General features: G+C 39.2%; 3 protein-coding genes across 4 annotated transcripts; 2 read left to right on the forward strand and 1 right to left on the reverse strand.

Moving 5' to 3' along the window:
- The first annotated feature begins 871 nt into the window (after positions 1-871).
- LOC137712021 (uncharacterized) lies at positions 872-1,586 on the forward strand. The gene is made up of 2 exons (XM_068451172.2): positions 872-1,203; positions 1,389-1,586. Exons 1-2 carry the CDS (start codon positions 961-963, stop codon positions 1,470-1,472), a joined length of 327 nt encoding a protein of 108 aa, XP_068307273.2. The 5' UTR covers positions 872-960; the 3' UTR covers positions 1,473-1,586.
- A 766-nt stretch (positions 1,587-2,352) lies between these two features.
- On the reverse strand, positions 2,353-8,456 carry LOC137712727 (uncharacterized). Of its 2 annotated transcripts, none has more exons than XM_068451871.2 (22): positions 8,289-8,456; positions 8,052-8,153; positions 7,847-7,923; positions 7,655-7,732; positions 7,401-7,532; positions 7,221-7,271; positions 7,001-7,141; positions 6,765-6,887; positions 6,534-6,611; positions 6,285-6,377; positions 6,091-6,213; positions 5,850-5,933; positions 5,410-5,508; positions 5,085-5,273; positions 4,398-4,473; positions 4,167-4,270; positions 3,825-4,084; positions 3,651-3,737; positions 3,342-3,575; positions 3,163-3,241; positions 2,994-3,057; positions 2,353-2,818 (listed from the first exon to the last, which is right to left on the reverse strand). In XM_068451871.2, the coding sequence occupies exons 2-22, from the start codon at positions 8,134-8,136 to the stop codon at positions 2,700-2,702; spliced, it is 2,376 nt and encodes a 791-aa protein (XP_068307972.2). In that variant the 5' UTR covers positions 8,137-8,153; positions 8,289-8,456; the 3' UTR covers positions 2,353-2,699. The 2 variants fall into 2 exon arrangements, with proteins under 2 accessions (XP_068307972.2, XP_088540289.1); XM_088684163.1 differs by having other exon boundaries at positions 8,052-8,214; positions 8,289-8,445.
- Positions 8,457-9,361: 905 nt separating this feature from the next.
- On the forward strand, positions 9,362-10,771 carry LOC137712407 (CAP-gly domain linker). Its single transcript, XM_068451491.2, has 5 exons — positions 9,362-9,456; positions 9,580-9,742; positions 9,847-9,940; positions 10,067-10,266; positions 10,493-10,771. Exons 1-5 carry the CDS (start codon positions 9,397-9,399, stop codon positions 10,597-10,599), a joined length of 624 nt encoding a protein of 207 aa, XP_068307592.2. The 5' UTR covers positions 9,362-9,396; the 3' UTR covers positions 10,600-10,771.
- The last annotated feature ends 2,322 nt before the right edge of the window (positions 10,772-13,093 follow it).

Below are 13,093 nucleotides of genomic sequence, written 5' to 3' on the forward strand. Positions count from 1 at the left end.
TAGGCTCTGATACCAAATTGTTACATCTCGGCCCGGGGTGGATCACTTCCCAGCCCCGCTCCACCACCGTAGCACGATATTGTCCGCTTTGGGCCCCGACCATGCCCTCGCGGTTTTGTTTCTGGAAACTCACATGAGAACTTCCCGATGGGTCACCCATCCTGGGAATGCTCTCAAGCACTACTCGCTTAACTTTGGAGTTCCCATGGAACCCGAAGCCAGTGAGCTCCCAAAAGGCCTCGTAGTAGGTAGGGATGAGAATATACATATAAGGATCACTCCCCTGGACGATGTGGGATGTCACAAGTATCCACTCAAATTATAATTCATGACATGCGTGGCATGCTAATGTTGTGTAATGAATAAGAGAGACAAATAGTTAACGTGCGATTTACATCCATGACACAAAAACGTTTTAATAGAGTAACGGCAACACCACATGACATACATGATGAAGTGGTATCAGTATCCACTCAAACTATAATTCATGACATGCGTGACACGCTGATGTTGTGGTAATGAATAAGATAGACAAATAGTAACGTACGAGTTACAGCTGTGACACAAAAACGTTTTAATAGTGACACAAAAACGTTTTAATAGTAACCGTAACACCACGTAATATACATGCTGAAGTGATAACAGTATCCACTTAAACTCTAACAAATGCCCTGCGTGACTTGCCAATATTGTGTTATGAATACAAGAGACGAATAGTGAAATTTTCGATTTGTAGCATTGTCATCGTACGTTTTGATTATAACCGTAACATCACGTGACATATATGCTAAAGTGGCACCACTAACCCACTTTAACTATGACTTGTGCCCCGAGTGACATGCCGATGTCGAGATACCCCTTACCATATCATTGCCATTTTTTTTAGACCCCAAAGTCAAGCCAAACCCTAGTGAGAGTCTATGAATTTTGCCAAAAGCTCAAATAAATAAGCCCACAACCATGGTAGGCCAATTGGATCTGTTAACCGGTTCACTGACCCGTCCGACTCGACACATTTACAAGTCAAGAGATCCACGTCCACCTTCTGGGCGCCGCTTGAAACTTTCCCGAGAAAATCAAGGAAAGAAAGCGAGAGGGAAAATGGCAGGGAATACTTGGGCCTATGTCCGGATCATCTCCGGCACCATTCTCGGTGGCATTCTCGGCTTCTACGTCATGGACCGCGCCGAGAAAAGCTACAAGGTCACTGGAAATTGGAATATTCATATTCTTAATTAGCTCTCTGTCTCTGTTTGGTTTCCGGGAATTCCTCGGAAAATAAAATTACAGCTTTCTCAGCTGCCAATCACTGGATTAATAGCATGAATTTATCTAATTTCTTATTTATTTGTTAATCTGATTTATTTGTTGGGTTTTTGTGCTTGCAGGAGAAAGTGCAGGAGAGGCTGAGGAAGTATGAAATTGAAATGAAGAAGAGAGAGAAATTGGATGAGTTTGATGAGTCTCAGTAGATTTTATCTTTGTGTTTTATCTTTTTATTTTTCTTCTGCTTCTGAGAAATTATAGTTTTGAACCATTTTCAAGGCTTGTAACATTTGATTTTGAAATTTTCTGTTTTTGGACAATATCACAAGCCAATTACGTCCTGTTATTACTACTTTAGAAGCTAAAAATAATAAAATGATGGATGGTTAAGGTTCTAAAAGATACTATGCTAGTCGAGTGGCAGATTGAGACCTATCGTTTAGGCGGGATCCTAAATATATAATTGTATTGTGATATATTATCTAAGTATTTATTAAGTCAGTAAATTGTAGCAATGGTTTCTTAATTTTAACTCAATTGGAGTCATAGTCTCTCAATTAAAAATTCATTATCATTGGTTCCTCAACTCATCAAAACGCATAGCTATAGTCCCTCAATTAAAAGTTCATTACCATTGGTCTTTTAACTTTAATCCAATTATATAAATGATCCCTCTAACTTTAATCCAATTGGAGCAGTGGTCTTTCCAACATAACTCGTTTTACAAAATTCTGATAAAGTTGATAAAAAATGACCATGGAAAAATGATAAAGTTACTTGCATTTTATTGAAATAAGTTTCTTACATTATTGACAAAATAAAATACAAAATAAAAGTTATTACTTTTTTGTTTAAGTGAGAGTCGCGATTTAAACGGATGATGAGACGGCTTTAGATGGGTGCATAAGGGCACTAGACAAACGCCTCAGCAGTCTAGGCGTACTTTCTTAATTTTTAAACGTCCAGAGACCAATTAGAACGATCGCTAGCTGCAGTACCTAGGCAGAGCTTAAGCGGCGGCATACAGGAATTTTTAGAACAGAGTTGATATACCTTCAGCAACATCGTTTTGCAGAACCCCGACGCTAACATAAATGGCACACTGGCATTGCTCAAAAATTTAGAATGGAGAACCAATACAGCACACAAACAAATCTTTGTTCTCGTAAAATGTCCAAACGAAGAAAAGCAGGAGTGATTTTACAACCACGTCCTCGACACCCGATTCGGGTGTCCGAGCAGGCAAAACTGAAAACTGGAAACAACAATCTGAACCAGAGCTTCATTCCCATATACAAGACGCATGACTTTTCTTCTGCGCTGGAAGGCCGTCTCTGAAGGAAGTTTCACGCGTCCAAGACGCCATCTTATCAAGCATCAAGAATCGGGGAGCACTCTTAAGGATGAGTGTCGCGAGCCCGCACACAATCGTATCAAGCATCGAGAATTGGGAAGCGGTGTTCCGGCCACTTGGGATACGCACGCTTGTACAGACTCATGCATACGGTGTCACTCTGCTGGAGGACCCCATTGAAGATGCATTTCAATGCCCCTGAAACAAAATCGTATGGAAGAAAAGGCACTTAATAACTAACTAAATGCAACGACAGAGCACAATCGATTCTGAACCATTTGGGCATTGTCGGAGATTTCAGCGACTTGAAGAAAATTCGATATAACAAAAAGAAGTGAGAGGAAAAGAGAAACAGATTGCTATGTAATCTTACCGTGTGTACCAAGAGGCTCCTTGATGCGACCACGACGACCACATTTGGTCCATACTTCAACAGGCTGCCACCACCAAGGATGTTAAAAAACATACCCGTAGTGATTGTATTGAATTTTCTCGATACAACAACACAAATTTAAAAAATAAAATATTATCTGCAATCTCACCTTGAACCATTTAACGTCCTCTGGGTTATGGAACATATATCTTACAGAAGCTTTCAGTTTTGATACTCGTTGAGGGTAACTGCATCAAATATGCTTACGGTTCAATACATCAAAACTTTCGAAGGAAAACATTTGTACCACAAAGGTCGCCACCCCCAAGAGTCAAGAATGAATCATACCCGGTTAAAGTAATCTTCTTTAGTATAATTCGGTCAGGGTCAATGCATTTCAGTGCACCAACAGCAGCTACAGTAGGTGGAGTGGGCATCCCTTCAGAACTCTTCAAAGCTATCAAGGGAAGTGGAGGAAAAGAGATTGGGGCATAAATCGAAGCCATGGAAAAACGTCCTGGATGTAGAAATCTCTCCATCTTATGCTTGTCTGAGTTCATGTTGTCAGTAGAATATATTGGCCTGCAAAGTGAAGAGCGAAAGCGTCAATCACAAAAATTCAATAAATAGAAGCGTTGGTGGCATCACAGACACTACCTGGCAATGAATTGGCGAAAGCCAACATGAAATATTAATTCGTCCTTGGATTTGATAGGAGCACTGTACGTGTCGTGCTTCTTTATGCTGCAAAACATAGATCACTGGGAATCATGAGAAAACTTACCCTTGAGAAGACAACAAAACTGCAATTTTTTCTCAGCTACAAGATACCTGAAATGAAGTACAGACATCTTGGACTCATGCTGCAAAAGACCACATGCTATGACAGGAATTGTCTTTGCATGCATACATAATTTAGAAGCGACACTAGTTGGCACTTCACTAATATACAGCCTTGCATATGAGCTAGCTGTGGCACACTCATCACTGTTTTCTTGGTCCATTGCTAACGCTTTAGCAAGGACATTTTTCTGTGTTCTGTTGAAATTATCGAATGCAAAGATTCTGGCATACTCTGCAGGCAAAGACTCCTGAAGTTCATCATAGACGTACGTCAGTTTAACAATTGATGCAAATAGATGGACGACTATTACACAATTACAAGAATATTACTTTGGGATCCCATGAAGAGGTCCTGAAGGACTTCAGGCCCCTATATTTAGCAAAACGTTTTCTTGCTGGAATGTCTAATGGTGTATCCACTTCATCCGGGAATTCTGAAACATAACATATAACCATTATAAGCCAACTAGAGAACACAGCACTAATACATTGGCTTAAAGGTGCTACAGACAGTTTTTATAATATAAATCATATAGCAGCAGAAAGAACATAGCTAAGTACCCTCATCATCAGCATGTGCTTGTTTTATTTTTCGGATCTCATTCTCCAACTGTTCCTTAGTCAGGTTTTCACCTTCCTGTAAAACAAATACTAAAAAGGTAAGTCTTATAATGTACAGAACTCGAACAAACAAAATAAACTTCTTAATGACAGCACATAAATATTACCATTCTGACCAGTACAAGTACAGCGACAATTGAATTCTTACAGACAAATACACATTGTGTCCTTTTCCTTTTTGAAAAATTTACTTAAACCTTAAATGATCGCAGATGAATTCTTTACATATTAATGAAAATGTTCATAGATAGAGAAAGAATCAACAACAGAGAAAAACTCGTGAGTGAATCCTCCTATGCAACATTCTAATTCAAACAACTACGGTGAGTGGTTTGTAGTATGTCAGTGACTCAGGTTCCCCAGAGAAACAATAGGATTCTGACCATTAAGAAGTAATATTTGACCAAAAGCAACTGACCAGAGTTTACCTTTGCGATTCCATGGCTAGAGGGTGTGGTTGGTGTTTTGATATTCTTAAATCTTACGGTTCTTAAAATAGTGTTCGGTATTAATTATTGTGCTTCATGTTAGATCAGAAACACTTTCAATGAGAACAGAGAGACTGACTAATTCTGGTAACACAATAAAGATCACTTGATGCACAAATAATATACATGTTAACCTCACCATCATCACCGAATCAATATCAGTTTCTCCATCAGCGTCCCTTATTGAAGCTTGATCCTCACTCTCATCTGAATAATTATTGTCATCTTGACCAGGATAACCACTGTCCCTCTCATCCAATACCATACCATCAGCTTCATCATCAGTACTTGACTCCTCTTCATCTGTATCATCCACAATCCAAGCAGCCTGCAAGAACCGAAATCATGCCTCTGATATATCACTAAAGTTTGTCCATTACCTCAACACGAACAAAGAAAGATGTGACTAACATATAAGAAAGAAACATTCAGACTTGTGAGAACTGACAAGAAAAAAAGCAGACCTGGTATTCTGAAGTGCCTCGAGGAAGAGCCCTCTTTTTCTTCTTTTTTTGCTTCTGACTTTCTTCAGCCTCAGCCATTTCTGCTTCTGTTGGCCACGTCTGACAAAAAAGAATTTATGTTTGAGTCAAGTTGTAACTTGTCCCACAACCAGTCCAATAATTCACCAAACCTAATAGTAAATTTAAGAAAATCCAAAAGTATATCATACTAGCCGAGCAGTATAGGACTCTGAAGCCTGAAAATGCTCTGATGAAAATTTTTAATAGCATGACATTCTACTTTCATAGTTCATGCAATTCCACTGAAATCCCCCTATTTTTGTTTTATTCTTGGATTAGCAATAATGCAATATACAAGCCATATTCTTAATATCAACCCACATTTATGTTAATGGAAATAAGTAAGACATAATTAATAGAACAATATGTAATCTTGTTACCTGTTCACCGGCAAGGGGATCAGGAACATTCTCAACTAGTAAAGCCTCCTGCTTCATCGGATCAGGAACCAAAGAACGAAGGACCTTGAAGAAGAAAAAGAGAACAGAAGGAACTTGAATATTAAAATTTCAAATGAGAAACACTTCACAAAATAAATTAATCACATCAAATCTTATCATTAAAAAGGAAATAATTTATTCTAGAGACATCGTACTTGTATACAAATGAAAAAGCTAATACCTCTCTATCACCCACTTCATCTGAGTCCATGGCATCTTGCTCTTTTCTTGCATTCAAAGGAAATGGATCCTTGAGAATTTCCATTTTGGACAGCTGGAAATCCCCCGCGCCGGAAACATGAACCTGATATAAAGTAAAATAAGACAACTTCCAAATCATGTGACCAAGGACAAGTCTTTGGATGAGCTAATCACCAGTTGGTTCACAGAAAGACTGCGAGCACGTATATATCCAGTAAGAAGAAGGGTGCACTTTCCCAAACTGGAATCATCTGCTACCATATCAACCTATCAAAATACAAAATGTGTTGTTACACTGATGAAACTAGTTGTTCTTCTACAAGGCGAATATGCCTCAACGAGCTACAAAAACTTCACCCCTAAAATTTCTTATGGTTTCCACCTCTACCTAAAAAGAATGATAGCAAAAACTTAAATGAACACCTTCTGGGCCATCAGGTAAGGCCGTTGACTTCGCCAGTGAGGAATTGAAAGCCTTTGTTCCTTAAAGAGCCACATGAACTGCAATTATAGTAAGATGACAAAGGAAATCTATGAGAGGCATCAAATTATGTAAAATATGAAACAAAAAAATGTCATTTGAACTGTAACCCACTCTGAATTTTAACTTTGAAAGCATTAGCCTAAGATAAAGAATCTAGAGTCAACAGTTACCTTGTGCAAATCATCCTTTGTATCAGCTGGATAATATTTACAATCCTCGGGAAATTCAGAAGCAAGACTAGACATACATATTTTCTTAGAATCATGTCTTCTTTTCACATCAGCAGGTAGATCCTATATGCACGAAACATCGAAAATAAAGAAGAATAAATCCTATGTCAAGTTGAGCACAACCTTTCCTATTTTCCTAGTATTTCAGGAATATATAAAGCATATGGACAACATACACGAATTAGCACCACAGTGCTTGGTAAACCAAGGGACCTAAAAACAGAAAGACATTGACTTCCAAAGGAGTCAATGTAGTCAGACGTGCTTCCTTCACGTAAAGAGCTCGCTGATGCCACAAAAGCAATGAGATCAGCAACCTACAAGTCAAAGAGTTTACAATGTCAGAAAAAACACCAGCAAAATTAGGAAGAGTACACAAGTGTCAGACTTTTTTACCTTAGCCATTTCCATACATGTTGGAAGATCGCCATGAGGTGCCTTCAATACCTAAAAAATTACATGAGTTGGATACAATTATTCACATCAGTCATCAATGTTAATTACTCGGCCCACACAAAGCATTTATATGAGAGTCATTCCATTAGAATTTAGAATACAGCAGCAGAGGCAGGGTACCGTTGTTCTGAGCTTGTACTCGGGAGAAGCAACCGTTGGAAATGCGGCTTCATAACCTTGTGGAGATAGCAACGATAAAAGATCCCCAGCAAGGGAATTTAGGTTCACATCAGCAGAAAGTCCGAACAAAACCTGCCATTGTTGAAAGTTAGAAAGATAAGAAAGCTGATAAAAACATCCTAACTGTGTATTAAATTATTAATCCACTCGAAACACTTTCCTCCATCAATTCCAACTGAAAAACAAAAACTCACAATGACACGGGGAGGACTTGCTGATCCACTCGAAGCCCTCTTCTCTTTCAAAACAGCCGCCCTCTTCTGCTCCCGAAGCTACAAAGTATCGAAATTGTGAATTTTGTGGCGAAATTGTGAATTAGACATCCAATTCATACATACATACCGAAAACCGAAATGACAGAAAGACGAAATTTTGAAATCAATTACCATCTTGCTCCGCTGAACGCGAGCAGCTCGAGCTCCCTTAGTGACATTGCGCTCCGGTTTACCGATCCTCCTCTTCTCTGAAACACCAAAAACACTCCCTTTACACACAGCGATTGCAATTCATAGCAGTTTTTTCAAATTTTCGACGAAAAGGAGGTTCAATCAAAAGGAAGCGTGAGAAAGTAGAAGCATATAAGGAGAGAACCTGAAGTTTTGTGGAGATTGCGAGAAGATTTGGAGGCGAAGCGCGTCTTGTGCTGCTTATTCACTTGAGCTCGCGAGCCTCCCATCACGACGCGGGGAAACGCTGCAGGCGGCGGCGAGTGCAATAGCGATTAGGAATATAGCGAGTAAACAGCACCGCTGAGCTGTATATATATTAGATATATATATATATATAGAGAGAGAGAGAGAGAGGAAGCGATGGGTCGAAAAAGCTTACTCGCCGCCGCAGTCGATCACTCAGTGCCGTGCCGCCAAAAGAGAGGGAATGGTGGAGAAGAAGGGAGGGAGAGAAGCAGAGAGGCGGTACTATCTTTATGAAATTTCGGGCTTCAATTTCTTTCAACGTAGGGTTGGGCAGTGCTTCCTCAAAACGCAGCGTTTAACTAACTGCACTTTGGCTAAATCATGGTTTTAAACTAGGAATTGTTATTAGCACTTCAAAAAGTTCATTCTACACTCCTCACAAATGTATTTTTCTTTCTAATTATAGATAATTTGGAGTGCTAATAACAATTCCCTTAAACTATAGCATATCTAGTTTTAGCGGAATAATGCTTCGTGATGTGAGTGTATTCATTGAGATTTGTAAAGATTTTAATAGATTTATAAATTTATGGATTTTAATAGAGTTTAATCTAATTATTTCAAAATCTTAGGTTGAGCAAGGCGGAGAGCGACGACTAGTTAGAGAGAGGGCAAAGGAGGAGCTAAGGACACAGGAGCTGAGTCATGGAGCCAGAGGGGACAGGTTGAGGTGATTGGTTGGGTTTGTGCGTGGTTTGGAGGAGTAGGATTCTCTCATCTCTTATTCACATCTCATTCCCTCCCCTCCTTTCATATATTGTTTTTTATTTTCTTCTGACTATTAAAAAATTAATACAAAATATTGACATAACTTAATCATAACCCTTCAAATAGAAAGGAAATGAGACTACGGGGGAAGATAATTCTACTCCTGGTTTGGGTGGTGAATCGAGGCGATGGGGCAGATACCAAAATCGTGAGGGTCTCAACTCTTGGCGATTCTTGAGGAGACACAAGGGCGGAGACCAAGAACGGCGGGAAATTGAACCAAATTGGAACTGGTCCTGTCCAGTCCGGTTCGACTCGGTCTCATTGTCAAAATTAAGAAAAACCGATTTGTATTGAAACCGTAAAAGATTTTTATTGAAACCGTAAAAGAAAACCGGTTCAATCCCGGTCAAAACGCTGCGTTTTGGCTTAATGATTGGAATATTTTGTAGATATAAAAAGGCGGGAGATCCGGAAAAAGAAACGACCGTTGAACTGAACACAGTCGCAGAGTAACCGGAAAAGAAAGAGAAATGGAGGATTCCGGTGCGATCCTCTGCCAAATCTCAACCTACAAGGACATGCTCGACCAGGTACACTCCATCTCCTCCGCCATCTCCAATGCCATTCAACTTTTCCATTCCCCCAATTCTCCCCCTTTCTAGTACCGCATCGGCATCGATCGAAAAAGAAACTTCTTGCGATTGTGAAATCAGGTGAACGAAGAGATCGAAGCGAATATTCAGATAACGCGGGAGATCGAGTCGGAGATCGTCAAATGCTCCGAAATCGAAAGCGCTCTGTCCGCTAAAGAATCCGACCTCACCAAGACGCTCTACCTTTCGCACTTTGAGCTCACCGGACTACTCACCGTCGCCAGTAAGTTCCCTTCCCAGATTATCTCGCTTGATTACCGTTAATTGTAGTATTATTAGCTAGCCAGTCACTTAATTTTGTGATTTATTTGTGTATTTAATTAATAGAGGATTTGAGGAAATCGGTTGAGGTTTTGGAGAAGGAATTGCATTGTCTTGGAACGAAGCGCGATCAAACTCTTTGTAGAATCCATGACCAGCGGTATATAACGAGCATTTCAGTTTCGATTTGATACGAATGTTTAAGGATTTCAAAAGAACTCAGGAGTGTAATTGATATCGGCATTTGAGGTACTAATGGCTAGCTGAATGATTTGTTTTGTTACAGGGAAAGCTTTATCGCATTGTGCTTAGAGTTCCAGAAGGACATTGAGAATGGTAACGATAACGAATTACAAGCTCTTATGTCGGAAAAAGAGTTCCTCGAAAATGAAATTCGCTTATTGGAAGAGAAGAACAATGGTCTGAAGAACTCAATGCTGGCATTTGTTGAAGGAATTCTCGAAGATCTTAATAGTTGCAACTCCGGTACATATACCTTTACCTATTTTTGCACATTTTAATTTGTCCTGTCAATAGTTTGTATTAAACACATATATTACTCTTGTAGTTGAATCTAGTAAGTTATCCAGTTCAATTGTATGCACTGAACGAGCCCCTAACATTATCATGCCGCTTTCTCTTCCGGTTAAGATGTCAAAAGAGCAAGAGAATAGGAATGCACTGTGATAAGATAATGAGTCTTTCCATGCAGCTTTACAAGTTGAGATACGGAGGGGGAACCAGGAGAACGAGAAGTTGCTGAAGGATATCGATAATATGAAAACTTCATTGCTTTCGAGTTTCAGCTACTGCGATTGATGATGTCAGTGGTAAGCCTTTTACATACACTAAATGACATGTTAGTCTGTATAATAAGCATGAAGATTAAGACAGATGCATCGATGCGATCTTTGCTCCGTACATGTAAGAGTATATACAAGTGTATGGATGACCATATGCAAGATTTGCTATGATACCTACATTATCCTCATTCCCTTTTAGCGGCTTACAGTGACTTGGAATTTATGATTTGCAACCCCACGCATCAATTTACAGTTTCGAACCAGGTGCAAGATCGTGGAGGGGACAAACTGGACAGTAACTTGAAGGTGTACCCTTCTCCGTTTCTAGCCAAACAAAAAGGTGTCCTCCGAATCCAATTAGATTGGTAGGCCTAACTTGTACTTCTGAAATCAATTTTCTTCATGAATAGTTTCTGGCATCAGGCTTTTGCAGTCATGCATGCAGCATTTGTTATTTGCTTACTGTCGGCTTGGATTCTTGTGTCAAGTAGAAGAATGCTAGTCGAACTAAAATTTTATTTTCTTTCGGATGCAAGATTCTTTCATGTCACTAACTCACGTGGTAATTGCCCACTGAACGACTAGTGCACTTCTTAAATACATGGTGATAACGCCAGTGATATTAAAACTTGATTGCATGGGAGAATCTCGCAAAACAATGCTTAAAAGTTCCAACTTTCTTTCTCATATATGTCCATTATGAATTTATGAGTTTATGACCCTTGCATTAGGAGAAAGACTTGCAACTATCTGAACTAATAGCGCAAAACAATGTCGCATGTTTTAAATTTTTCATGTAGCAATGAGTTATTGATTTACAATATCGCGCTACAATAGTGTATCCAATATACATATCTCAAATCATATGAAACTCTACCCGATACGCTATTGTCGCATAACCGAAACCAACCCTAAAATTTTCCATTGTTTTCTCACTTTCAACTTTAGGTAGGGGGTCCAGCTTTCATTTCTATATCTAGTTTTTCCCATATCTGATTGTTAAGGTAGAAAAAGCATAGGGAATAAAATGGAAATTACTCCGAAGCTCCCATATCAAAAACAAAAGAGGAGTCGTAGATAGGAGATAGCTATCGATAAAGTTATAGGAATTCATATCATTTTTGGATTTTTATGTTCGTAAACGACAGACTCAAAAATTCAGATCATGCAATTTAAATCTTGCGGTCCCTATTAGTCTATTTTACTAGCTCAACTCATTCAAAACCAAACTCTTGAACAACTTAAAGATCTCTTCTGAAAAATCTGAATTTTAGTATCCGTCAACTCTCAACACAGAAATCCGAAAAAATATCTCAACTCAAGATATATTTGTTCGACCTAACAAACAATGTGACCTTCGAGTAAAACCTTTGAGTTTGTTTTCCATGTCACGGACAGTGACCATATCCCTCTGGTGAATATCACGTGCGCACTGGCCCCCGACCGTTCCATACGGCTATGTCGCTTTTGTTGTCTGATGATATTGTGGTGGTTGGTTCAAGCCTTCTCAATTGTCAATTATCCAGGCCACACAAGTTATAAAATTCCGCTGGTCCTCTGATGATTAGAAAGCAGAAAAGAAAAGAGAAGCTGGGTGGGTCCTTTGCCAATTTGCCATGTAGGGTTTAGTTCGTTCACAATTTCATCCATGTTTTAGTTTAGGGTGTAAAAAAGTGCTTAAGTTGTCAATTAAAAACTTATAATTGGGGCTAATTGTGGTACTTAACACTAAGTTTGATCTAAGAGAAACGGCTTCTTACATATAAGAAACCAAATATTTTTCTTTTAAAACGGAATAATTTCTACCATGGGAGCAATTGGATGTGTATTCCCCTCTCTCTACCTCTCTCGTCACTCAAATAGGAATAGAGGAACATATCACTTATTACTAGTTGTAACTCATTCTTGCCATTAACAGAATGAGATCAACTTTGGATCCTTGTGTCTGTAGTCTGCAAACTAAGAGATCCAGACCGTTCAAGAAAGAGAAAGAGGTTTAAGCCGTTTAAGTTAATAAGTGTTGTATGATTGAAATTAAATGATCAGATTTTTCGATCTGCGGGCTCTGGACACAGAGATCCAAAATGAATCATCCATTAACACTCTTGTGATTGGAGTTCCTACGTGACCTAGTTAGTGTATCTCTCAATTTCTAGGTTGGCAGTTTGGCATGCCCAGAGAGTAGGGCCCCAAAGGACCATGGTGCATGATTATTGACTACTGACCAGTAATAGATCCACTAATTATACTTCTTTTGGGACCCCCCAAATTTGGTCTGGCTGGATCCCACACTATCTTCTCCCTATAAGAAACCTTCCTTCCTCCTCTTTTTCTCATGCAACTTTTATCACTTCACCCACATCCTGCATCCAAAAATAACTCACCCAGAAGAGCTACTGAACTGAAAGAGCCATAGAACTAATTCAAAGAGTTTTCCGGAAATAGAGAGATGGAGGTGAAGAGTAGCGATACCGACACCGTTGAAGCCTCGAAAAGAAGGTTTTCGTCCA

The sequence above is a fragment of the Pyrus communis genome, chromosome 14 (assembly GCF_041283825.1).
Source record: "Pyrus communis isolate YQ-2024b chromosome 14, ASM4128382v1, whole genome shotgun sequence".
Taxonomy (NCBI): domain Eukaryota; kingdom Viridiplantae; phylum Streptophyta; class Magnoliopsida; order Rosales; family Rosaceae; genus Pyrus; species Pyrus communis.

What these genes read in the sequence shown, in the direction of transcription:
- LOC137712407 (XM_068451491.2), top strand. Translation starts at nt 9,397, where the DNA reads ATGGAGGATTCCGGTGCGATCCTCTGCCAAATCTCAACCTACAAGGAC. An exon ending in ACAAGGACATGCTCGACCAG is followed by an intron (nt 9,457 to 9,579) that starts GTACACTCCATC and finishes TTGTGAAATCAG; the next exon opens with GTGAACGAAGAGATCGAAGC. An exon ending in TGTAGAATCCATGACCAGCG is followed by an intron (nt 9,941 to 10,066) that starts GTATATAACGAG and finishes GTTTTGTTACAG; the next exon opens with GGAAAGCTTTATCGCATTGT.
- LOC137712021 (XM_068451172.2), top strand. Translation starts at nt 961, where the DNA reads ATGGTAGGCCAATTGGATCTGTTAACCGGTTCACTGACCCGTCCGACT. An exon ending in GCGCCGAGAAAAGCTACAAG is followed by an intron (nt 1,204 to 1,388) that starts GTCACTGGAAAT and finishes TTGTGCTTGCAG; the next exon opens with GAGAAAGTGCAGGAGAGGCT.
- LOC137712727 (XM_068451871.2), bottom strand. Translation starts at nt 8,136, where the DNA reads ATGGGAGGCTCGCGAGCTCAAGTGAATAAGCAGCACAAGACGCGCTTC. An exon ending in AGTACAAGCTCAGAACAACG is followed by an intron (nt 7,272 to 7,400) that starts GTACCCTGCCTC and finishes GTAATTTTTTAG; the next exon opens with GTATTGAAGGCACCTCATGG. An exon ending in ATATTGATTCGGTGATGATG is followed by an intron (nt 4,474 to 5,084) that starts GTGAGGTTAACA and finishes TTTGTTTTACAG; the next exon opens with GAAGGTGAAAACCTGACTAA.